The sequence below is a fragment of the Miniopterus schreibersii genome (assembly GCF_964146895.1).
Source record: "Miniopterus schreibersii genome assembly, chromosome: 4".
NCBI lineage: Eukaryota > Metazoa > Chordata > Mammalia > Chiroptera > Miniopteridae > Miniopterus > Miniopterus schreibersii.
Window position 1 is genome coordinate 40,561,898 of NC_138105.1, and position 26,591 is coordinate 40,588,488.

The 26,591-nt window shown below is 37.1% G+C and overlaps 1 protein-coding gene across 1 annotated transcript; it reads left to right on the forward strand.

The window, feature by feature from the left end:
- On the forward strand, positions 1-25,361 carry USP38 (ubiquitin specific peptidase 38). The gene is made up of 10 exons (XM_081137507.1): positions 1-1,388; positions 3,179-3,314; positions 6,615-6,744; positions 8,317-8,418; positions 11,768-11,926; positions 13,989-14,182; positions 17,180-17,273; positions 17,999-18,105; positions 20,277-21,639; positions 24,145-25,361. Exons 1-10 carry the CDS (start codon positions 707-709, stop codon positions 24,304-24,306), a joined length of 3,129 nt encoding a protein of 1,042 aa, XP_080993633.1. The 5' UTR covers positions 1-706; the 3' UTR covers positions 24,307-25,361.
- Positions 25,362-26,591: the final 1,230 nt, after the last annotated feature.

A 26,591-nucleotide genomic window follows, 5' to 3' on the forward strand; every position in this document is an offset into this window, starting at 1 on the left:
GGGGCGAGGAGGGGGTCCGGGCGCGGCCAGCAGGGATTACGCGAGTCCCAGGGGTGCAGGAGGTGCAGCGGGAAGGAAGGGCAGAAAGGGAAGGAAGGGAAGGATTGGGGCGGGGCGGAGGGGCGGAAGGGCGGAAGGGCGGGCCTTTCCAGAGATTCCTATCCGTCACTTCCTGTTTGGGGGACCTTCTGAATCCGGGTCAAGGGTGTTCGCCTCCTCTTCCCGGCTGATCAAGCACTCTCGGTGACAGCGACTCCAGGCTCCAGGCTGGGCCGGTTTCATCCCAGCATCTGCTGGAGCCCGGACGTCTACACCTATCCCGGGACGCGGAGGCGCGCTTCCTCCACCTACGGGCCCGCAGCCCGGGACCCTAAGCGCCCGCCGCCGCCGCCGGGGGCCCCCCGCTGGCGCCTCGGTGCTGATGCTGAGAAGGACCGCGGGCCCGGGGCGGCGGCGGAGTGCGGGTCTCTGGCTCCTTAGGCCCGCCGCGGGCCGTGCCGGTTCTTACGCGCCCCAAGCTTGCCAACTCCCGCCCGCGCTTGGATGGGCCCCCCTGCCCGATAAATGTGGCTGCTGAGGCGGCGGTGGCGGTGGTCGATCCCGCTGCTGCTGCTCTCCAACTTCACCTCCGCCCCGGGGTTCGCCTGCCCCACCTCGGGGCTGTCTCCGCCAGATCCCTACCCCCTGGCCTTGCAGCGTGACGACAATGGACAAGATCCTGGAGGGCCTGGTGAGTTCTTCGTACCCGCTGCCGGTAAAGCGGGTGATTGTGCGGAAGGTGGTGGAGTCGGCTGAGCATTGGCTGGACGAGGCGCAGTGCGAGGCCATGTTTGACCTGACCACCCGGCTCATCCTGGAGGGCCAGGACCCCTTTCAGCGGCAGGTGGGGCACCAGGTGCTGGAGGCCTACGCACGGTACCACCGGCCCGAGTTCGAGTCCTTCTTCAACAAGACGTTCGTGTTGGGCCTCCTTCAGCAGGGCTACCACTCGCTGGACAGGAAGGACGTGGCCATCCTGGACTACATTCACAACGGCCTGAAGCTCATCATGAGCTGCCCCTCGGTGCTGGACCTCTTCAGCCTGCTGCAGGTGGAGGTGCTCCGGATGGTGTGTGAGCGGCCGGAGCCGCAGCTGTGTGCCCGGCTGAGCGACCTCCTGAGCGATTTCGTGCAGTGCATCCCCAAGGAGAAATTGTCCATCACTTTCTGTCAACAGCTAGTTCGAACGATAGGCCACTTCCAGTGCCAATCCACCCAGGAGAAAGAGCTGCGGGAATATGTCTCTCAGGTGACAAAAGTGAGTAACTTGCTGCAGAACATCTGGAAGGCCGAGCCCTCCACACTGCTGCCTTCCCTGCAAGAAATTTTTGCAACCATTTCTTCCACAGGTAAGGGTCATTATATTACCAGAAAATCTCTCTTGAAAATTCAGTCTGTCTCTCCCCCCCGCACCCCCACACCTTATTTGCTTTTTTTTACCCTGAAAATATTGTTAATGGAGAACAAATCTTAGTACCTCATCCAAAATTTTATTCCCATCCACTATCCTATTCAGGATGTCGTTTCTACCTGAGAAAACAGGCCGCGTTTTTATTTTAAACGTTGAGAACTTGGAGGTCTAAAACCATTGGCACAAAACAAGTTGCTTAATTACCCAGCCTCTGCTCAAGTTATGGAATGCTTTGGGGATGACAGCTACTAAATAAAGCTTCTATGCATTAGTGACTAATGGTAGCCTAATAATGTTTACCATCTTATTATTGCCCAGTAACCCTATCATTTTGTTATCATGAGTTTTTTTCCCTGCTTTTTAATTTTCCCATTTTTTTATTCATGGTCTTGCAGTTTGTTTTATTACTGGCTTATCCCAGTTAGCTCTGTAGGTTTTGACTATTGAGATTTCCTGTCTACAATGGTGTTAGTGAGAGAGATTGCAGTTAGAATGAGAGAAAAGAACATGAGGACCTAAATGGCTGGTTTTTTTTTTACTGGGGGAATAGCCCTTGAACTGCATCCTTAGAAAGCAGGGAGGGGTCAGGTGACACTTAGCAAGAAAATGCTTTGTCATCCAGGAATTTTACCTGTGCATTTACATTACTTGTTTGGACTTGGAGCTTCTAGCTCTGTAGGTTGTGAAACAGTAGATCCAAAGCCATGTTCACTTTTTCTTTACTTCGCTATGGTTGGAAATTGAACTTGTGAAGGAGGTGTCCTCCCTTATCTTGAGAACCAGAAGTAAGAGTAGAGTTTTAAGCTCCATGCATTCTGATGAATTAAGTACATTTGTGAAAGAATTACCAACCACATATTTGCAGTATCTGAGTTAGTTTATTTTTTTAATTGTAATCTTTCTTGTATTGCCTGTATTGCTAGAACTGCTACATTTCTCCAGAACTTTTTCAACTGAAGCAATCAAGATGCTCACCTTTTATTTGCTTAATTTTTATATGGTTTAAGCAAAGTCCCTCCCCCAATTCACCTTAATTTCTACTTCTTCAAGAGATTTTTAAAAATCTTCCTTAGAACACTTTAGACTACTGTTATTAATAGTTATGTTACTTTGGAGGATCTAATGTGGGAATTGAAATACCTTACATGTCTGCTTTTTTAAAAAAAATATATATATCTTTATTGATTTCAGAGAGACGAAGGGAGAGGCAGAGAGAGAGAGATAGAAACATCAATGATGAGAGTCATTGATCAGCTGCCTCCTGCACTCCCTTGACTGGGGATCGAGTCTGCAACCCGGCATGTGCCCTGACCGGGAATCGAACCTTGATCTCCTGGATCCTAGGTCGATGCTCAACCGCTGAGCCACGCTGACTGGGCGCATTTCTGCTTTTTAAGTGAATATTTTAGCACAACAATTACTTAATATTAACGCAAGAAAATAAGATAACTCATGGACCAAATGTGGCAGTAGTGAACAATGGTTTTGATATTGCAGTAGTTCTGTCTATAGACTGAGCAATCATGGTTACTCACTGTTAGTCTAATTTCTATAATGTAACACTCCTTTTATATTAGTTAACCGTGAGGTGGAGCTTAACTATTTCCTGATAAACACCTTTACTGCAGTTACTTTTTTTTTTTTTTTTTTTTGGTTAATTGTTCTCTCTCAATACTTCACTTGAACCTTCTTGCCATATCCCTTTTTCTTTTTAATTAAAAAAAATAGATGCATCATTTGAACCTTCTGTAGCATTGGCAAGCCTTGTGCAGCATATTCCTCTTCAGATGATTACAGTTCTCATCAGGAGCCTTACTACGGATCCAAATGTCAAAGATGCAAGTATGACCCAAGCTCTTTGCAGGTACTTCTTCATGACACTATAGATGGTAACTGTAGATTTGGAAGGAGGAGATATTTTGTTGTGTTTTGTCAGTAATGAAAAACTTAGGAGAACTGTTTAAAACGGAAATCATGAAATCAAATATATAAAGATTCCCCAAATTAATTGGAATGGGTTGTTTACCTTACTATAGGCTTGATAGGCATCCCAGTAATTCACAAATTTATTTCAGCTTTTTTAATTTTCAAAAACATACATTTACACTTGCTGTACAGTCAGGATGTTGGTTGGATTAAAATGTATTTTCTCATTGTTTCTTGCTACCTATTTCCTCTGTGATCTTTGTTTTCTTCTAGCTAAGTATATACTTTTTCTCTTTCGATCAGGATCTCTGGGTAGTACACTGTTAGCATTTGTCTGTTTAAAATGTTGGGGGTTTTCCCCTTATTTTTACTTTCTTCCGTATTCTTATTCAATAGCTAGTCCTGTGACACCGTACAGTTAGGATCTTATTGATATTATCTTTTTATTTATTTTTCCCTTTATTCTTATCACTTTATCAATTCTCATTTATATGTGGTTGAGTTCCAAGTCTTTATGTAAAGTCCTCATTGTTCATTTACTTTTAAGAAACACTTAACTCCTCCATCTCTCCACAGTGAAACTCCTTTTATGCTCTATTTAGGAGCAGCACTCCTTTGCCAGTGTGACTGCAACACCACTAAAATTTCTTTCTTTTTGAGATGAATATATCGTAAATTATGTTGTCCTCTAAGTAAAATAGGAAGACTCAGGGAATTACAGATTTCACAAGTGAAAGTGAAATTAGAAGTCAATTGGTCCATTACCTTCATTGCCTAGGTAATAAGAGCTAACATTTTCATTTCACATCATAACACTGCAACAGTCTTCTAGTTGGTCTTTTTGCCAGCAGTGACTTATCTCTCTTCTCCAAGTCAGCCTGACCTACTCATTTTACCCTTCTGATCAAACTACAGTGACTTTCACCACTTGCTAAGTCAAGTGCAAATTCTACTTCTTGGCATTTAGCCCTCCTGGTCTTAATTTTTCAGTCTTTTCAAAACATAGTATCCAACTTACGATTTTATTTTGTTTTTAAAATATATTTGGAAATTTATTTTTACCTATTGTTTCTATGGGAGGTTGTGATCCAGTTTTTGTATTGCATCGCCAGTTTAGCTACAAGGTGCTATTTAACCCATACTCTACCTGGAGTAATTATTCTTACATTACAGATGTAACTGAAAAGGATAGCAATGTTTTTTACCGTACTCCCACCTTATACTTCCCTATACACGTAGCACTTATGCTTTACTGTCATTTTCTGTAATGTAAAGAAATGCAGATACCATGTGAGGACCAGATAAGTAACATTAAAGTATGAAATAGGCCAGGTGCAACTGAAATAGGGAGTATAGGTACACAACCACCTTCTAAAAGAAAGCTAATCCTCAACTCCAACTATCTTGTTGCCACAAGGAAATTTGAGTTAGATGTTGCTGATGTGATTTATTTAAAAGAATATTGAAACCCAGTTTTTTATGTGAAATTTCCCAGTTTTTCAAACATTGGAGCAAATAAAACTGAAGGCTGGACCTAGCCGTTAAGCTGTCATCTAAAAGTGAAAAATCGATTATATTCACAAATTAAGATTAAATCAATCTTGTGGCCTTTCATAATGTTACAATTTTAATGTTAAGGTTCAAGTTGCATGTTTTTTTGTTTGTTTTGTTTGTTTGTTTGTTTTTAGCTATAGAAAGAAATGGTTTCATTTAGTCACTAAATTTGAGCCCCTTCTTAATGCCAAGCACTATGCTAAGTTCTCGGGATCCAAAGATCAAAGATTAAAGTTTAAAAAACAACACCAAAAATAAGGTCACTACTCTTAAGCTCATGGCCTAATAGAGGAAATAAGACTTCAGAGAACATAAATTACAACTATAGTTACGAAATTAAATCTGAATATCAGGGTTAAGTGTCCTTAAAATTCAAATAGTAACCAATACATGGTGGATAATGTTACTGTAGTTAACCATAAAAATAACTCATTCTAAGTGCCTGTTCCTGAGAGGATCTCAGAAAGTTCAATCAGATTGAAGCAGAACTGGAATATAATTAAGACTCTTAATGTCTAATGAAACATGTAAATCTTAAGAGTGAAAACCTTAATAAAGGTAATACCTTAGTGTTAATGTAGACAGTTATACCTTAGGCTGTTATGAAAATAACCATTTCAATTTAGAAGTTAGTCCTTTTAAAATATTAATAGCGTCTTTTGGTTGTGTGTTTACATACTTAGTATTTCTATTTTACATTTTGTACAGTTGTATTGCCACAGAATTAATATTTGGTGGAAGAGAGGCATCACAATGAGTATTTCCAGTGTTATATATTAACTCATTTATTTTTCACATAAGCCCTATGAAATAAGCATGTTTACCTATAATCTACAGATGAGGTAACCAACACAAAGAGGTTAAATAATTTACATAAGTATTTAGGGTCTCCCCGCTAATAAATAGTTAGTTGGATATTTTTAACCAGTTCACTCTCACTTTTAAATCCTGGGTTATTTTCACTACTATTTTCTTATTATATAATCCCTAAAATTGGATTACTGGATCAAATAATATGAACATTTGGCCCAGTTGCTTTCCAAGAGTTATATGAGTCTTCTTTGTGGTTGATGTCTAACATTAGAGACAATCTCTGTCAAGCCCTGTATTACTTTGTCTTTATTCCCAATTAACTGGGCTGATAATTAAGAAGAAAAACACTAATGCAAAATGAGGACACTTAGGATATTTGCACATTTGGTGCCCTTTTATCTATTTGAAGTTTCCTTTTATTGTCTTTGTTTAGTCCAGTCTTAACCAGGGATAAAGACACCTGTTCCAGAATTCAAAATACAGGTGTTTTTGTTAACAGTGCATTTCATATTTCCAGAGAGGAAAAAATGTGGTTTATATTTATATGTCTTAGTTCAGATAGCTATCTTTGAACTGCTCCTCTTAGAGTAAAATTTGTCTAATAAATTCTTAATGTCAATAAATTTAAAACTTAATGTGAAATGATAATTTATCAGAAATTGTTTTTATGGAAATGTGTTATATAAGAATCTCAGCTTATGATACTGGAAAGTCCTTGAATACAAGCACCCACTGGTTTCTACATCTTGATTAGTGCTTTTCACAAGCAAGCTCAGTAAAAATTGAGTCACAAAGTGGTTATCTACTGTAACCTGTTATTAATGTTGAAAATATTATCAATACTGATAGTTTTGTTTTCTTTAATTTTCAGAATGATTGACTGGCTGTCCTGGCCATTGGCTCAGCATGTGGATACATGGGTGATTGCACTCTTGAAAGGACTGGCAGCAGTCCAAAAGTTTACTATTTTGATAGATGTTACTTTACTGAAAATAGAACTGGTAAGTGGGAGCATTAGGATGTATGAACTTATATAATCAATCTTTTTATCTTTGGGTTGTCCCCTTTAAAGCATCTAATTTTGAGTATGTTCTTGTTAGGTTTGGTTTTGGATAATAATTTTAAATAGGCTATAAAAATTTAAAATGCTATTTAAGTATAGGTAACAAATAATTTTGCTATTTTCAGATATCTAATATGAAAACTTATTTCTCCCATTTTCCCTTGAATCCAACTAATCAAGCTTTTATTACGATTATTCTGCCAAAACTATCTTTGACACCAGTGCTTTCCAGTGTTGCTAAACCCAGGAGTTATTTCTCAGGTCTCCTCTCATTTGACCTGTCAGCAGATTTGACACAGTAGGTCACTTCCTCTTGAAACACTTTCCTCCCTTAGTTTCCAGGACATTATACTCTCCTGGTTTTTGTCCCAGTTCACTGGTATCTCACTCTCCTATAGTTGCTCTTTCTAAGTTTAGAGTGCCTTAGAGTTTCATCTTTGGTCTACTTTCCTCTCCACCCATGCTTAGCACATCTCTGTAAGTTAATGACTGCCAGGTTTAATATTTCTAGTCCATTATTCCATGAACTCCATATTCACCTATTCATTTGTCTATCCTTGGATCTCAAATTCAACTTAGCCACAATCTAACCCTTGATTTTTCCCTCCCAGACCTGGTCTCCCTAGCTCAAATGGCCACTTCATCCCCTTCTATTTGCTCAGGCCAAACACCTTGACTCTATCCTTGTCTCTCTTCATTCTCTCTCAGCTCATATCCTACAAACCCTATTGATTCTACCTTTAAAAAATATCCAGAATGCTACCACTTTTAACTAGCTATATCACTGCCACCCTGGTCCAAAGTCGTCATCCCTTGCTGGAATGATTGCAATAGCTTCCCTGCTCTGCCCTTGGTCTCCTACAGGTGTCACACAGGTCCTGTTGCTCTGGCTCACTGCTGCTTCTCATCCAAACAGTGCACTCTTTGCTGTTTCTTTAGTACACCAGGGTGGAGGACTTCAGGACCTCGTGATCCTGGGCCTTTGCCCTGCTTGTTATGCTCTTCTTCCAGATATCTATCAGGCTTACTCTCATTTCCTTCCATTTTTTATAGTCAGATGTCACCATTTTCATGAGTTATTTTTTAAATACCCTATATAAAATAGCAGACCCCTTTGCCACTCAGCATTTCCTATTTGTCATATCCTGTTTTCATAGCACTTCTCTCCATGTTACTTTTTATTGTCACTACCCACCTAGACAGTAAGCCCTGTAGTAAGCCCTGAGATTTCTTTTATCCACTGTTGTATCCCCAGTGCCTAGAACAGTGCTAAGCAATAGTAGGTGCTCAGTAAATATTTGTCGAATGAATTGAATAATGGACCAAGGAGTTATCATCTTTAAACATGGTTTGACAGATTTTCATTTGATCAGGAAGTTAGAACGTTATCATATCCTTCCAGGAAGGGGGATATTCACATAAATAATTTTTGGCCTTGGGAAAATAACCACTGATTGGGTTAATGGCTTCCTTACAAACTCTGTTGATGGATCTCTTGTCTTTTTTGAAGGTTTTTAATCGACTTCGGTTTCCTCTTGTGAGACCTGGTGCTCTTGCAGTTCTTTCTCACATGCTGCTTAGTTTTCAGCATTCTCCAGAGGCGTTCCATTTGGTAAGTTATGACAAGCTTTCTACACTGAAAAACCTTGTCTTAAAATTTTAGTTTAATATTGAGCCACATTTGTATATAGTGAAAAGATCGTAAGGTAGTCCTAAATCTGTTTACATGTAGCTTTTTGATTTCTTAGAAATTTGAGATTGTGGGACTTCCCTCCAAAGAATCTATTTTCAGAATGTTTAGGATCGCACCAAAACTACTCCACTTGTCACCACAACCAGCCATTTAAAATTACAGCTCTACATGACATGTCACATGTCATTGTCACTGATGGCTGCCTGTTGCACATGTGAACAGTGTAGAAGGAATAACATGGTTGAGAACCACTGACTACTTTAGAGTATCAAAAGCATGAAAACATCAGCCCCAGAATTAGGGCTTTTCATTCTCTCTCAGCCCATATCCTATAAATTCTACTGACTCTTCCTTTAAAATATATCCAGAATCTTACCACTTTAAACCAGCTAAATCACTGGTTTTGATTTTATTTCAGTAATTTGATTATCAATTATTTCAGGTGAGAAATTACAAAATGTTATTTTGGGAACCTGCCTATTTATCTAGGCCATGCCAGGAAAGCAGTGCTTTAGCTGGTTACTTGATGTCTCCAGGGTCTGATGCTCAGTTTTACAGGACTAGAAACATCAGTGTGCCCACAATGTAAGTCTTGGGAATACTGAGCCACCGCAAAGCAATTCAAAGGAGACTGTTGAAGTAGGATTCCCATTACTGATTACTAGCTAGAAATGTAGCTAGTCTCAGAGAACCATATGCTGACAGACTGCTCAGTGCCTCATTTCCACAAAAGGAAAATTTTCGGAAATGATAGTTTATCACAAAGTAGGAAGTAAGCCTTACTAACAAGTAATTACACTATACATATCACTTAGGATGAGTGATTTCAGCAGTTAATTGCCCTAATTGTTGGGCTTAGTCATTGATCAATAACCTCACATCTGTTTGTTACACAAACAAAATTCTAACTTGAGTTAATGTATCAAGTATACTAGCAAAATCTCCCAAGGAAAAAAGCCATCAATTAATTGTCCCCGTCTTCAAGCACAATCATGTGTATGTCATGTGAGAAAGGGTTTACTTCCAAAATTTCCGAGGAGATTCTCTAACATAACTTAATCATCCACTGTCAGGTTTATTACTCTTCTCATGGAGCACACGCACATTCCTTAATCTCTCTGAAAAAGAAAAAGTAGTTGAGATAACAATGGTTGCCTTTGAAATATTTGCCTTTTTGAAGTAAGTAAATATGAAATCATTTATTTAAGGAACAGTTAGATCTGAAATTGAAAATTGTGATCTGGCTTAGTAAAACCTAAAAACAAAGACCTAATTACTGCCTGGGTACTCAGGATAGCCTGACCTCCTACTCAACTAAAATTAACTTGGGCATCCAGCAGTGGATCATGTGGTAGTTAAATCACCTGTAACTCTAAATAACTCAGCAAAGGACTCAGGTTAGGAGTTAAGTGTGAGCAATAATCTGGAATCACCAGCCTCATTATTCATTTTATGTTAAGAGTATTTTAGAGCAAACCAAGATTAATATTTTGTGTTGTTATGGACTAAGTTGCTTTTTATAAGTGAGGAAAGAATTAAATGAAGTAAAAATATGCCCTGGCCAGGTAGCTCAGTTGGTTTAGAGCCCTGTCCCAGACACCAAAAGGTTGCGGGTTCAGTCCCTGGTAGGGCAGGTACCCAGTGGCAAGGGATCAATGTTCCCCCTCTCTCCCTCCCTCTCCCTTCTTCTCTCTGTAAAAATCAAAAAACATATCCTCAGCTGAGGATTAAAAAAAAAGGTAATAGGCTGCTTGGACATATATCTATATGCCTTTGGAGAACTTAGTCTTATTTCTGTGTCAGTGGTCATTTTGACTATATAGGGCATAGTAGTAGACAGCTTTATTACCTGATTGCCAAGCTCAAATTTAACACTAGGAAAGCTTTTAGAAGATTTGGAATTGTAAATTAAATAATCATTTTAATTGTACTCGTAAAAATTCTTTCTCCTCTTCCATCTCTCCCTCCCCCCCTTCACCTCTGAAGGAACAAAGTAAATTTAGATTTCTGACTATTTTAGCACGAGAGTATCTGATAGATAGGTATGCAGTAAAATTGTAGTTCAGATTTTATTAGAAATAAAGAGGTGATAGCAGTAGAGTGAACTCATTAGAAGCTGGTAGTTTCATGGCCAGGATAAAACCTTTAATGAAAATTAAAGCACATAGTGCAAAAGCTGTAGTGTGGTTTCAGACCTCACACATCTGTAAACCAGACAGCAGAGTGGTATAGCAGCCTTACCTTGAGACTACAGTGGTTCTCTTTAGGAGGAAGGAAAGGGAGCTGATCGGGATATTACTATGATTGTTAATGCTGTCTGATCATAACTTCACTTTCATCTTTAGTTAGCAACCCAAAAAATGTTCTACAAGTAGAACATACGATGCTTTTACATATGAAGTATAAATATCTAGTATCAGATTACAATTAATAATTAGAACAAGTATAGCACTGTTCTAATAGAATGAGCCATCTCTGCAAAATTGTTTGTTTTATTTTATTAATAACCTCTTAAATATGTGATTAGTTCTGTACTGACTTTTTAGTCTAATTTTATAATGAAAGAACACTGTTGTGCTTATAACACTAAGTTTTCTAAATGTTTATGAGCAATAAGCATTTAGACTTCCCTTCTATTTTTAACCCCAGTTCCTTTAAAATAATAGTTCCTGATTCCCTTTCTTTTTAGAGGGGGAATGGGCATTGTTTTTTAAGGATAACCATGCTAACATAAGACATCGTCCCTATGCTTATCCTAAAGAAAAGTAATGCTGTAGCCTGAGCTGTAGTTTTAGTTACATGCCTGAGGTATTTTGAAGACTTTTCTTGAAGCAAACTCTAATGTGCAAAGTATGTATAATTCTTTCAAGTAAAAGATCTAAAATTCACACTAGATGGAGCTCTTATTGCTAATTCTAGGTTTATCTTTTAAGTTCCTATTTAACAGTCTGGTAATATAATAGCCCTAACATTTTTCAACTGAAGGCATTTTTTAGACTGCAGTGACTAAGGCTCCTATTTTGCACTTGAGTTTGCATTTTAAAGGAAGGGGGGGTCTTATATGGAATTATCATCATGTGACTTTGAAAACTAGATTTACCTCGATATTCCAGAAATTTTTTACTTCTCAGTTTTTTTAGAAAAAGTCTGTGACTGAACATATAAAGGGCACTTGCTGATTGTGTAACAATTGAATTCTATTTGTAGGCTAGAGAATTTGTTGCCAGTTTGTATAAATGGAGGAATGTTTGTCTTCCTTTCTCTTCAGATTGTTCCTCATGTGGTTAATTTGGTTCACTCCGTCAGAAGTGATGGTCTGCTTTCCAGTACAGCCTTCTTAGTGCAGTTAACAGAATTGATTCACTGTATGATGTATCATTACTCTGGATTTCCAGATCTTTACGAACCCATTCTGGAAGCAATAAAGGTATGATAATAGTTGCACCAGTATTTGTAGATCTTCAGCCCATGATGTGATAGATGGATGTGGTGAAACTTCCCCATATCCAGCTACTCCGTTTACTACCTTATGGTAATAGGCTTTTTTTTTTTTTTTAAATGTATCTTTATTGATTTCAGAGAGAGGAAGGGAGAGGGAGAGAGGGAGATCGAAACATCAATGATGAGAGTGTCACCAATCAGCTGCCTCCTGCACGCCCCCAACTGGCAACTGAGCCCGCAACCCGGGCATGTGCCCTGACTGGGAATTGAACCGCGATCTCCTAGACCCGAGGCTGACGCTCAACCGCTGAGCCACGCCTGGCCGGGCGGTAATAGGCTTTTTGTTTGAAAAATGCAGTTGAAATAGGGTTCATTAAGGACAGTTTAATAAAGTATTTGACTTTGGTTTCTTTGCTGTTTTTTCTTCCATTTTAGCTATGGACTGTTCATGAATGTCCATATTTCATAGAACCTCGACTTGAACTATTTGTGAACTTACCTTGATTTCAAGTTTGTATACATATTTGATCTAAAAAGCACTGATTCTATTTGTTTTGAAGAGTGGCTCACAATAAGCACACTTTCCGTGTAGTAAACTTACTGGATAATCAGGCTGTAGCAAAAGAATTGGAGAACTTGCCTCAGCCAGACCTAATCAGAAGTTATTATAAATCAGTTCTATTTATAGTATTTCTTTTTGAGGTTTGAAATACAATATATGGTCTCATTATTTTCCGTATCTGAAATGAATAAAAAACATTTCTTTTTGCTATATAGTTAACTAAATCAAAATGATATTGATAGAGCCCAGAACACAACACTGTTCAACAATTAATACTTACCATCGGTTTAACATTGAATACTTGCAGAAGTGAATGTCTTTATATATAGGAGGTGTCTGTCATGGATTTGATAGTAATGTTAACCTCTCTCTGATGTCACTGTGTCCATAGATGAAAGCTAGTGCTGATCTTCATTGATTGCTATTCTTCAGTTCTTTATGTGTTGAAAGTTCTGTTGACTGAAATAAGCTCAGAAGAAGCAAGGGTCTCGCTCTGAATCCAGGAAAGCACTTTCTAAGAGCTGCCAACAACAGCAACAAAAAATCAGGAGTTTAAAATTCCTTCAGACATTATTTGTTCTCTAAAGTATAAGTACCAGATGATGATAGCCGTCCAGAAAAGGCCTTAATGATTTTACCAACTGTTCTTACTCTCCAGTGCTCTACTCATGTTTGACATTGCTTATTCTTAAACTTCTCTCTCATATATCACAAAACCTGTAAGAAGAATCTGTATTTTGTAATAATTTTCAATATGGTTAAACATTTTTCATCACCTGATTACTTTGAGATTTTATTTGTAAGGGTTAATACTGGGTAAATACTAGTAGTGAATGAAAAGGGAGTATTTTTTACTTTCATTACAAAATTTAAAAGCAAATTGTTTGTTTAGCTTGTTCAGTTGTGTTCTGATTTAAGTCCAGATTCTACTGCCTTCAAAATAGTGCTGCAGTATACGCTGATCTCAGTTTTTATTTTTAAAACATTTTGCTGGCAAATAGGAAAGAAATTGTTCAAATGTGACTTGAATTCCTGATTTTTAGTATTCCTCAGCTTGATAAACTCTACCTTTAGGAGATTTTAATTTATTTTAGAAGACTATTATTTTGCATAGAAGTGTAATTTGATTTTTAAAAAATATATCTTTATTGATTTCAGAGAGAGGGAGGGAGAGAGAGAAACATCAATGATGAGAGTCATTAATTGGCTGCCTCCTGCACGCCCCCCCACTGGGGATCAGACCTGCAACCTGGGCCTGTGCCCTGATTGGGAATCAGCCACCATCTCCTGGATCCTAGGCCGACGCTCAACTGCTGAGCCACGCCGGCTGGGCTGTAATTTGATTTTTTGACAACTGGTCGAATATCAAAACTAGGTGGGAGGGGGAAGAGGTTAAGTCTCAGTGGAAGGGTCTTCTTTATGGTGTTAATTTAATAACAAGAATAGTTTATATTTTTTAACTTTTTTTCTTCTTTATGATCTGTAGGACTTCCCTAAGCCCAGTGAAGAGAAGATTAAATTGATTCTCAATCAAAGTGCCTGGACTTCTCAATCCAACGCTTTGGCATCTTGCTTGTCTAGACTTTCTGGAAAATCTGAAACTGGGAAAACTGGTCTTATTAATCTAGGAAATACGTGTTATATGAACAGTGTTATACAAGCATTGTTTATGGCCACAGAGTAAGTTTCAATTTGAACCTTTTTATTTTCATTTTAACTGTAGAAATTGATGCATGCTGATGAAATGTATAATGTTAAGATTGTCTTCATATTATTTCTCATAAATGGCAGAAATTAATATCTTCGTTTAATTGCCTTATTCAGAAATGAAATTGCTTTTAGTACTCAGAAACTATTAAAATATTAACTTATGTAGCCCTAGCTGGCTTTGCTCAGTGGTTAGAGAGTCAGCCCACAGACTGAAGCGTCCAGGGTTTGATTCCTGCCAAGGGGCACATACCTCAGTTGCAGGCTCAGTCCCTGCCCCCTTCCAGGTGCGTCCTAGAGGCAACCAATCGATGTCTCTGTCTCTCTCTCTCCCCTCCTCTCCCACTCTCCCTATCTCCCTCTCCCTCCCTCTCCCCACTTCCACTCTCTGAAAAGCAAAGGAAAAAATATCCTCGGCTGAGAACTTAAAAAAATAAATTAAAAAAATTAACTTACTTAAATTCTACTTTATATTTATATTATATATTACATATAGAATCTTGTGAATTACTCTGGCTTGATATTTATTATTGTAACAGAGGGATTGGTTGAGCTTATGCCTAAGAGTTTGTATCCTTAAGTGCTAAACTGTTATTATCCTATAAGGCAGTGAATTTTTTTTTAACCAGCATATCTTTTGAGGGGATCCTATTTAGTTTTTTTCTGTTTGTAAATATTTTGCTGTTTATCAGATCAGTAACTTCTTTGTTGATGCTAAAGAAATGTAAGCTCTGTTTCCCACCCCAAGTTGATTGATAGTGAACAAATGTATAAACAGACTTGTTTCTTTGCCCTCTTACAGATTTACTTTTAAATTCACTTACTCTTATAGCCAAGCAAATAGGGAATCAGAGGTTGTTGCTATGCAAATACTGTCTGTAAAGGTACAAACTAATGATAAACTTTTTCTAAGGCAAAAACATGGTTGAATTTTTCTCTTCAGCACCAATAGAGATTCGTGGAACTTGACTAAAGATGTTTACAATTTGGCTTCCAAGTCTTTTTAAGTTTTTATGCCTGCCTAGAGGAATCATAAACTAAGAGATGAAGAGTTAGCTTTATTTGATTTCCTGGCTCCAAAGTACATGGTACTATCAACACTCAGGTGTTTTTTGTTTTGGTTTAGTGTTTTGTTTTTTCTGGTTTGTTTGTATTTGTCATTTTTTGTTTGTTTGTTTTTAAGAAAGTGTGTACTCTTGGACACAAGTGATACTAGGCATAAACCTGAAAGAATCCATATCTCACCACCAGAGGTCATCTAGTCCATCCATCTTACTTTACAGATGATAAAGCAGATACCTAATTCAGTTATAACGCAACAGCAGTTCAAAGAGCTCATCTTACTGTATGGTGGCCATTAATACTATCTCAGAATAGGCAAACAGCATATTTCATTTGTTGCTAATATGTGAATTCTTCATGGCCTCTAGAAAAATTAAATCTAAAAGTATATAAAATAAAAAATTTTAATAAACAGACATTCCCATTCCCAAAGATAATTTATTAAGTTTTATGTGCATTGTTCCAGACATTTTTTGTAGTTGCAGGATTTTATCTAGTACAAAAACAAATGCAGGTGGGCAAGGAGGAAGATGGGGGGATTTCTGTAATAGTCTCAACAATAAAAAATAGAGAGAGAATCTTATTTATATATTTTCTAACTGTTTGCTTTTATTTTTACCTTTTAATGATTGTGTTGGAAATATCCCCATGTTAGGGCAATGACTATGTTGTTCTCAGTAAAGGGTCTGCCATAATTTATTCAACCTTACTCCTATTCATGACTATTAGCTTGTTTTGCCCATAATGAACCTCTTAGCTCATATGCCTATGAGAGGATATTCTTTGAACAGATGTGCCACATGCTCTCCAAAAAGGCTACAGTATTGAACTTGCATACTAACTAACATATGGTACTTATATGTTAATAGTACTTAATATAATAATGTCTTTAAAATATTTGCTAGTTTGAGTGGAAATGTCTTTTTGTTTTAATATGCATTTTGCTAACCATTACAGAGATTTTCCTTTCTATTTGTTGTTCACTTGTTCTTCTTTTCTGAATAATCTATTCGTTCCACTGTGCACCTTTCTGTTGGGTCTTTTTCTTTTGATTTCTGTATAATCTGGATGATAATCCTTTGTCACAAGCTTTTTTCCAGTCAGTGCAATTCAAATTTGCAGAGTATCTTATTTGCAGTTTTCTATTTTTTATTTATAATGTCTGAATTTTAGGAAGCCTTTTCCCTCTAAATTTTCTGTCTCTTTTTTCTGTAAATACTTCAGTAGGTTTATTTTTATTTTTATTTTAAATATATATTTATTGATTTCAGACAGGAAAGGAGAGGGAGAGAGAGAGATAGAAACATCAATGATGAGAGAGTCACTGATCGAGCCCACAACCTGGGCATGTGCCCTGACCGGGAATTGAACCCCGATCGCCTGGATCCTAGATCGACTCTCAACTGCTGAGCCACGCCCGGCCGGGCAGTAGGTTTATATTTAGCTCATTACCCCAAGTGGATCTGTGATGATGTAAAATCTTATCTAACTCCCATTTTTCCCCAAATGGATACCCAATTATTCCTATACTGTAATTTTTCAATCACTCTAACTTTATAGTATGTTTTAATGACAGCATATTATTTATTTCATGCAGATTTGAAAGGATCTAAAAGTTGCTTACTTAGGTTATTAATTAATGGTTTAATCCATTTCTACTGGCTAATCTAGAAGATAGGAATGGTGCATAGGCCATCACCAGGCCACATAATAAGTGCTTGGGTACCATCGCTCTCCCCTTCCTCCTTCGCCACACCATAGGTAGTAACATTGCTAGGTAAAGGGCCGTTAGGTAAGTGAAGTTTTACTTTGAGGGTAAGTTCTTGAACTAACTTCCTTTTAGCTTTTAAAAAATGCATGTGTGTTTACACATTTATATGAAAATCATTATATTTTATTCTCTTTCAGTTTCAGGAGACAAGTATTATCTTTAAATCTAAATGGGTGCAATTCATTAATGAAAAAATTACAGCATCTTTTTGCCTTTTTGGCTCATACACAGGTGAGTGTAAGTGTAAGTAGTGTGTATATGTTAATATACATGTTAGTATGAGAATATTCTTTAAACTTCACGTTATACCATATTTGGTAAGCCCTTTTTAACCAGTGAAATAATATACATCATATCCCACACAACAAATCCACTTAGAAGTGCTGAAGAGATACTGCCTAAGTTTTTAATTTATTCTCCTACTTTCCATTCTTATAGATGAATATTATGCTGACCTGTTGTTCTAATTATTATAGATAACATCTGATTTTCTATAAGCTTTAATAAATAAGCTTATTTATTAAATAGAAATCTTTTAAAATCATTTTAATAGTTTATAGATACTGAATTAATAGAATTTAACAGTAGTGAACAAGTAAAACAATTTTGTTGCCCCAAGCACATGGCTTTCATAGAGGGATAACACCAGGCGCATTATATTAAGTGTTAAACCTGGGTTCTGATATAATTTCTGCTACTAATTTAGCTGTATGACCTTGGGCAGGTCATACAGGTTCTCTAGATCTTAATTCTCATCTGCAGAATGAGAAGTTATGACTGACAGTTATCTCAATCTATTTCTAATTAGTTTATCTGCCCTCATGTTTGACAGCTTATAGTAAAGATTAAGCGCAATGTAATTTTAAGTTATCTTTATTCAGCATATATTAAGATTTCAGTTTTTGGTTCATGATGTGAGTATCATTTCCTTATATTTTCTCTACTGATATCAAAAGAGAGAAGCATATGCACCTCGGATATTCTTCGACGCTTCCAGACCTCCATGGTTTACCCCCAGATCACAGCAAGACTGTTCTGAATACCTCAGGTTTCTGCTAGACAGGTAAAAAGTACAAATATATAAATATATAAACATATATATATATATATGTATGTATGTATGGATGTATGTATAGATATTTAATCCTCACCTGAGGATATGTTTAGAGAGAGGAAGGGAAAGAGAGAGAGAGAAACATTGATGTGAGAGAGAAATATCAGCTGCCTCCTACACACTCCTCATCTGGGGATCAAACCCACAACCCAGGTATGTGCGCTGACCGGGAACTGAACCCACAACCTTTTCGGTTAAGGGATAGCACTCCAATCAACTGAGCCCACCCGGTCAGGGCCAGGTAAAGGTATTTTTAAAGTTATGGTTTGAATTGTGTTTTTTCATAACAGATTACTTCTACACAATATTGTTTTTAGCTTTAAAAATATATTTCAGGCCTGGCTGGCATGACTCAGTGGTTGAGCATCAACCCATGATCCAGGAGATCTCTGTTCGATTCTCAGTCGGGGCACATGCCCGGGTTGTGGACTTGATTTCCAATATGAGGCGTGCAAGAGTCAGCCAATCAGTGACTTCTCATCATTGATGTTTCAGCTCTCTCTCCCTTCCTCTCTGAAATCAATAAAAGCATTTTTTAAATAAATAAATAAAAATACATTTCAGGTGTTCATTTTTTAAAATTCCTTGCACTTTTTATATTTTTTAAGTCTTCCTTTATTATTAACTTGGGGGTTTATTGGTGGTTTTCAACTTTCTTTCCTTAGACCAGCTGTTCTCAAAGTGTAGTACAAGGACCCCTAAGGGTTCCCAAAACATTCTCAGGGATCTTTTTTTTCCTACCTATGTATACGTAGTTGAGGCCAGATAATCTTCATATATATCATCCAAAACATATCACGTTAGATTGAATGCAGAGCAAACATGAGGATCCAGCTGTCTTCTATTAAGCCTGAAATATTTGCAAAATGCAGAATAGTGCCATTCTATTTGCTAAGTTTTTTTGGTTTTATGAAGTATAACTATTTTTCAGGAAAGAGTTATTTATATTAGTAAATAATGGGTTTAATGTTGTTTTTAAATATATGTTATTATTATTCTCAGTTTTGATAGATACAGCCACGTAAATGAAAGCTCTTGGGTTCCTCGGTTATTTTTGAGAATACAACGGGGTCCTGAGACCAAAAAGTGTAAAAGCTGCTCCTTTAGACAAGTTCATAATTGGGTGGGTTTGGTATATTTTATTGTCTCTTTACCACTTAGTTAATAAAGCCTATTTTTTTTTTTTTAAATCCTCACCAGAGGATCTTTTTTCCATTGCTTTTTAGAGAGAGTGGAAGGGGGGGAAGAGAGAGAAACATCTATGTGAGAGAGACATATGGATTGGTTGCCTCCCACACACACCCCAACCCGGGCTGAGCCTGCAACTGAGGTACGTGCCCTTGGCCAGAGTCAAACCCAGGACCCTTTAGTCCACGGGCCAACACTCTTAACCACTGAGCAGAACTGGCTAGGGCCTATTCTTGTATCTTTCTATCTGCCTCCCGTGTGTTATATGAATGACTAGTAATGTTAGTTGAGCTCAGCATGTGTAGCCTTACTTCCATTCAGCCTAGGATATGTTAAGTGGTTTCTTTGTGCCAGGCTTTCTATGAGATGTCAGGCAGACAAAGATAGATAAGACAGTTTAATGAGCATATGGAGTTAACTGTAATGCAATAAGTGCTATAAAATAGTAGTATGAAGAAAGTGTAATGCAATATAGGGTAGAAATAGCCTGTAGCTTCTCTTCTAATCTATGTTCTCAAACTGTTCAACATTCCTCTTGATTAAAATAGAAGAAACTTGATATTTAAAAAAAAAAAATACATCATTATTGATTTCAGAGAGAGGAAGTTATAGGGAGAGAGAGATAGAAATACCAATGATAAGAGAGTCATTGATTGGCTGCGTCCTGCACCCCCCCCTCCCCTACTGGGGATTGAGCCTGCAACCTGGGCATGTGCCCTGACCGGGAATCGAACCTCGATCTCATGGATCATAAGTCTATGCTCAGCCGCTGAGCCACACCAGCTGGGCAGAAACTTGATTTTTTTTTTTAAGTTAAGCATTATATTTGATAAAAATAATTTGCCTGTCTTTACAAACCATCAATTTTTTTTAAATAGAAATGCCATTTAAACAAAAGTAAAGTAGCTGTATAATGATATACTCTCCTGCAGGCTCCATGAAGAAGAAAAGATCTTGAAAGTTCAGTCCTCAAGCAAGCCTTCTGAAAGTCTGGGATGCATTGAAACTTCTTTACAGGAAGTAGCCAGTAAGGCAGCTGTACTGACAGAGACCCCTTACACAAGTGATGGTGAGAAGACTTTGATAGAAAAAATGTTTGGAGGAAAACTACGAACTCATGTATGTTGTTTGAACTGCAGGAGTACCTCACAGAAAGTGGAAGCCTTTACGGACCTTTCCCTTGCCTTTTGTCCTTCCTCTTCTATGGACAGCTTGTCCTTTCAAGATCCAGCATCATCACCCAATACACAGGATGGTGGTCTAATGCGAGCATGTGTGCCTGCTCCTTCAGAAGAACCAGGAATTTATAATCCAGCAGTGGCTGCCTTTGTCTGTGACTCAGCTATGAATGAAGGAATGGTAGGCAGTCCTCCTGATGAGTTTTGCTCTACTGGAAACAATTCTGTCCCTAATGAATCTAGCAAGATTTTTATTAATAAAGATGTACCTCAGAAGCCAGGAGGTGAAGCCACACCTTCAGTAACTGACTTATTAAATTATTTTTTGGCTCCAGAGATTCTTACAGGAGACAACCAGTATTATTGTGAAAACTGTGCCTCTCTGCAGAATGCCGAGAAAACTATGCAAATCACAGAGGAACCTGAATACCTTATTCTTACTCTCCTAAGATTTTCATATGATCAGAAGTATCACGTGAGAAGAAAAATTTTAGACAATGTTTCACTGCCACTGGTTTTGGAGTTGCCAGTTAAAAGAACTGCTTCTTTCTCTTCATTGTCAGAAAGTTGGTCTATAGATGTTGACTTCACAGATATTAGTGGAAACCTAGCTAAAAAATTAAAGCCTTCTGGGACTGAAGAAGCTTGCTGTCCCAAATTGGTGCCCTATCTATTAAGTTCTGTTGTTGTTCACTCTGGTATGTCCTCTGAAAGTGGGCATTACTATTCTTATGCCAGAAACATCACAGGTACAGAGTCCTCGTACCAGATGTGCCACCAGTCTGAAGCTCTAGCTTTAGCTTCCTCCCACAGTCCTTTACTAGCAAGAGATAGTCCCAGTGCAGTTATTGAACAGGATTTGGAAAATAAGGAAATGTCAAAAGAATGGTTTTTATTTAATGATAGCAGAGTGACGTTTACTTCGTTTCAGTCAGTCCAGAAAATTACGAGTAGATTTCCAAAGGACACAGCTTACGTGCTCTTGTATAGAAAACAGAACAGCACAAATGGTTTGAGTGGTAATAATTCAACCAATGGACTCTGGGCAAATGGAGACCCACCTCTACAGAAAGAACTTATGGATGCTATAACAAAAGACAATAAACTATATTTACAGGTAAGTTGGAAATAATAAGCTTCATCATTTGTGGGAAATATTTAAACAATTGACAGGTAGTTACATGAAATCCAACTTCTGCCTTTTCAAGGAATTTACAGAGTGGTACTTCTGAAATTTGAATTTGGGTTTATATGAAATAGGTTCAGCCTATAAACTAAGTTGTCTTACCTTCTAATGTTATGAATTATGGAAAGCTACCAAACTTAGGTGCAGTATAGAAGACCTTACTTGTTTTTAATTACAAAAGGTGTGATTATTATAAAATCACTCCATACAAAAATGTAGAAAGCGTAGTAGAATGGACGTGTCTTCCCTTTAGTCCCACCTACCACCTACCAGGAAGCGACTGCTAAAGTTGATGTTTATTCCTTCCAGACCTTTATATGAGTATTTTAAGGGCTGTTTATTGACATTCGAGTAGATAAGATAAAGGACAGGTAAAATATGTAAAGAAAGGGTATTTGTATTACTTAAGGATCAGGGCAATAAAACCAAGGGGGAAAAAGAACAATTAGTAAAGAAAATTCTTGGAATAAAGGTTTCATATAAGCTGAATTTACTTGTAAGTACGCTTTTTGCAAGGAGTTAGTGATTTTATTACTTTAAAGTTAATAAAGGTCCTGCTTGAAATATTTTTCTTTGAAACCTGCCAAGTAGCTATTAATATAAAGGACCAACAGTAAATTATAGCTGAAATTGTAGGTGTATTAATTAAGTAATCCAAGTGATTTTATGGGTTTAAAAAAGTTTCTAAAACTTGAGTGTTTGAAACTCCCAAAAGTACCAAAAGGTACAGATTGTATAAGAGAAGAAATGGGCCACTATAGTACTGATTTTACTGATTTTTAGAGGGAATTTTTTCTCAAAAGTTTTGAAATTCACTGTATTATAAAATACTCAAGTATATGTATCAGTGAATGGGTGAATTATTTATCAAAGGAGAGACATGGATTTTTGAAAAGATGAGAAACTACTCTGATTTCTGTGATAGGAATGCCAAAAGCTCTTGTAAATGGAACAACTACTTGTATTGCAACCTAGCTCTAAATGATTTTCTGTCTTGCCATTTACCCATCACATCTTGATTATACAATATTGAGTGCCATTCATTGTTTTATTGTTCCTATAAAGGAAAAGTGTACTTTCAGTTTTTCAGTGTTGTGCAGTTCTAAATTACATCTTAAGTCTCAGATTGGCAAGTTGTTTAAAGCAAAAAAGGTTATACTACCTTGCCAGATGGAACAAAGTAACTGGACTTTTAGTTAAAAAAAATTGTATAGAGTACAGTTTTTGTTTTTAATGTTAACTGTATTTTGAAAGTTCTTGAGGATGATTATGCCTAACAGGTAGGTTAAGGCTTATGCTTCCACCGTGGCTTTTAGACTTGGGTGCCATCAACCTCCTTTGAAAGTTGTAAGCCCTTTCCCAAAAAAATGGGCACATGTCCGAATATTTTACATATTCTTCCAAGGAGTTGGTGCCAGTTTTTAGAGCCCCATTTTAGAACTTGCCAAATAAATATACCATTATTTATTCACTTTTTCTCCATTTGTGGCTAAGTACCTAAAATTGGGGTTTTGGGGGTTGTTTTTTTTTAATTCTTGCCTGAGAACATTTTTTCCATTGCTTTTCAGAGAGAGTGGAAGGGGGAGAGAGAGAAAAAAATATCAATTGGTTACCGCCCTCTCTCTCTCTAGACTGGGGCGGTGCCTGCAACCAGGGTGCGTGCCCCTGGCCTGAATCTAACCCAGGACCCCTCAATCCGCTGGCTGACGCTCTAACCACTGGGAAAAACTGATTAGGGCCCTAATAGTGTTCTAACCTGAGATCATTAATATTTATTGAGCACCTAATATATGTCTGGCACATAGGCGAATATGATTCCTGATAAAATTTTTAGTGGTCTAGTGGAGAAAAGCTTTAAGTGTTACTTTACAAAGATAGGCTCCATTTTCCTTAGCAATGTTTTAAGATGTTTTACTTAGAAATATTCCAAGGAAATGGTAAAAAAAATTCAGCCTTCTTTCATTATTTCTACCTTTTACTATAATCACCCACTTCCAAAATAGTCCTACTTGATAGAGAGTAGAAAATCCATTGTCATAACCTTTAATTCTGCATTCTTTGTATTAGAAAAGAAATCCGTTCTTATGTGTTAACGAGTATTACAAGAACTGGAATATTTCTGTAGAGAGATTTTTTGGACTGGGGGCTTCAGTTTCCTCCATTGTAAAGTGTGATATTGAAACAAACAGCCTTTAGGATCTGTCATTCTGTAAACTTACACCAAGATTTTGCTGTCTTTGCACAATCTGTGATTACGTACTTCACTAAAGTAAAAGTAATATTTGGAAAGGATTAGTGTAGTCAGTAATTTTAAAGGTACAAAGATTTGAAGGATGCTTATTAAGGATTAAGGCAGTTTTAAAATATTTATATAGGTGATATATCCACCCCTTGGATTTAGGATTTTAACTTTGCTAAAATTGTTTTTAATTTTAGGAACAAGAATTGAATGCTCGAGCCCGGGCCCTGCAAGCTGCATCTGCCTCCTGTTCATTTCGGCCAAATGGATTTGATGACAATGACCCGCCAGGAAGCTGTGGACCAACTGGTGGAGGGGGTGGAGGAGGGTTTAACACAGTCAGCAGGCTCGTATTTTGATCCTGAGAGAGTCCAAAATGCACTGGTCACGCAACATCCAATACTTTGACTGTTAAAACGTCAGTCTGTAATCAGTATCATAACTATCTTTTATTTTTCTTTTCATTAGACCCTTATACTTTAAGAAAACACTCTCAATGCTTGTTTTTATTTTCTTGACAATACATTTATTAACAAATGCATCATGGGAAAAAATCTACCTCTTAAAATTCCATTTGCTTTTATGGTTAGACATGCTTGACCAAAAATTTTCAGAGGAAAACGTACCTGATCCCTAATTAAGCTGCATTAAATTCAGTAGAGGCATTTAAATGCTCCTGTCCTCAGTTTTACTGAACAACAATTTTAATTTATTTATCATCCCTTATGAATTATGTTAGAGGTGAAGGAAATATTGTTTGAAAAGAAAAAATCCTTTATTTCCTGTGTTGTTACCCCATTATTAAATTCAGATCTTTGAAAATGTGAGAGATGATCGTCTCTAATGAAGGCAATAACGTAAACTTTATCAAGCTGTAGTACTCATCAGGCTTGTTTAGTGCTGTCTTCAGCATCACTGTCTGCATTGGAAGTACAAATGTTTTTAAACGGATTATTTATACATATATGCTGAATGGGTTTTAAGAAAGGTGCATGATCGTATAGGAGCAACATTTTTACCTAAAAATTGCTAACTTTGTAGTATTTCTAATTGCTTAGGGATTTAAAAATTCTATTTCAGGGAGTCCCTCTTCTGTGTGTTTTGAAGGAGGTGAGTTCTGTATGTGCCTTGCAGTACTGTAATTCAAAAATAGGAATCTTCGGCTGTGGGAAAGCTATTTTAAAATGAAATATTAGGAAGTGATTTTTTGTGTGTGTGCTAACATTAAAATTGTAACTTTTTTGAAAGGTATTATTAGATTTTCCTGAAGTAAAATCTGATGGTTCTAAATCAATAAGTGTGATAGTTTGTTTTTAACTCTTAGAAAAATTCAGAGGAAATGAACCTAGCCAAGTAAAAAAATCTTTTTTGATTTTGTTACTTAATCCTCAGAATATTAAACATTGATCACATATTTAGAGTTGTACCTTTGGGTTTTCTTTTTTCATTTAAGTGATGTTTTGCACCATTGTTTCTATTTCTTCATTTCAGATAAAATGTTGAAGTGTCAGATCCTGCCATCCCACCATTTCTTTTGCCAGGAAACTGAAACAAGTCAGTTCTCCTGAGTCTTGTTTATACAGTGTTAGAGTTATCCCACTGTTCCCCTTCCTAAAGGTTTTAACTTACCCATGGCTGTACATTGTTCTGAAGATTGGTCTCATTTATTTTGAAAACATTTTAAGGAAAGAATGTTCTTTGGTGATTGGGGGTTTATCTTTTTCCCATACTTGTAATGGTAGTGGTTAAACACAGCACTCTCATCTTCATTCCACTACCTCCCTCTTCTAACGCATTTCCAGTCACCAGGAAGATTGGGAAAACTGACTGGGTTAGTTAATAACTGGAAATTCTTTGCAGAATTAAGATTTCTCTTCCCTGTAAATGAATGAACCAGAAGAATGTGGGCTTCCTCTTGTTCTAATGGTGATTTCCAAGCTATCCTCTGTCTTCAGTTATCCACAGATTAGATCATGATTTATACTCAGATTATATCAGTCTTAGCATTTACTGAAATTAGTAGTCATTTAATAATTGGTGGATTGATATTGGGCTCAGCTGCTTCTAGAAACTTCCATAAAAGTTAGACCTATGTGCAGTTTTATCTGTGAATATCAAGTCATTTAAGAATTTTATGTGTCAAGGTAATATGTATTGAATTTTCAAAATGATAACAAAAAATGAAATTCTAGTTATGTAATAATACTGAAATAGTTTAGATAACTTCATTCCAACTACTTTTTAAGATTAAAAATATAGTAACATTAATTATTTGCTGAATTTAAAGCGTTATGTTTTGGAAGACTTGGAACCAGAATAGCCAGAAGCTTCATTTAAAAATCCACCCAACTGAACTTCAATACACTAATACTTAGGACTGCTGTCCTCTATTTATCCCCTGTAATTAGCATCTCTGTTACTTGCAAATTAATTTAATTGTCGTTTTAGGTTTTTTCTTCCTGCCGTATTCCTAACCCTTGTACTTTCTTCTGCCTCTTGCAGATGTTATAAGGTCTGACTCTGAAAGCTGATTAGAGTACTATTCTATTTCTCTTTATTTCAGTCCTAGGTGATCAGTTTATGAAGCTGCTCATTGCTGCTTTAAAAAGCTCATTAGGCCTCACTACTAACAAAAATGATAAAA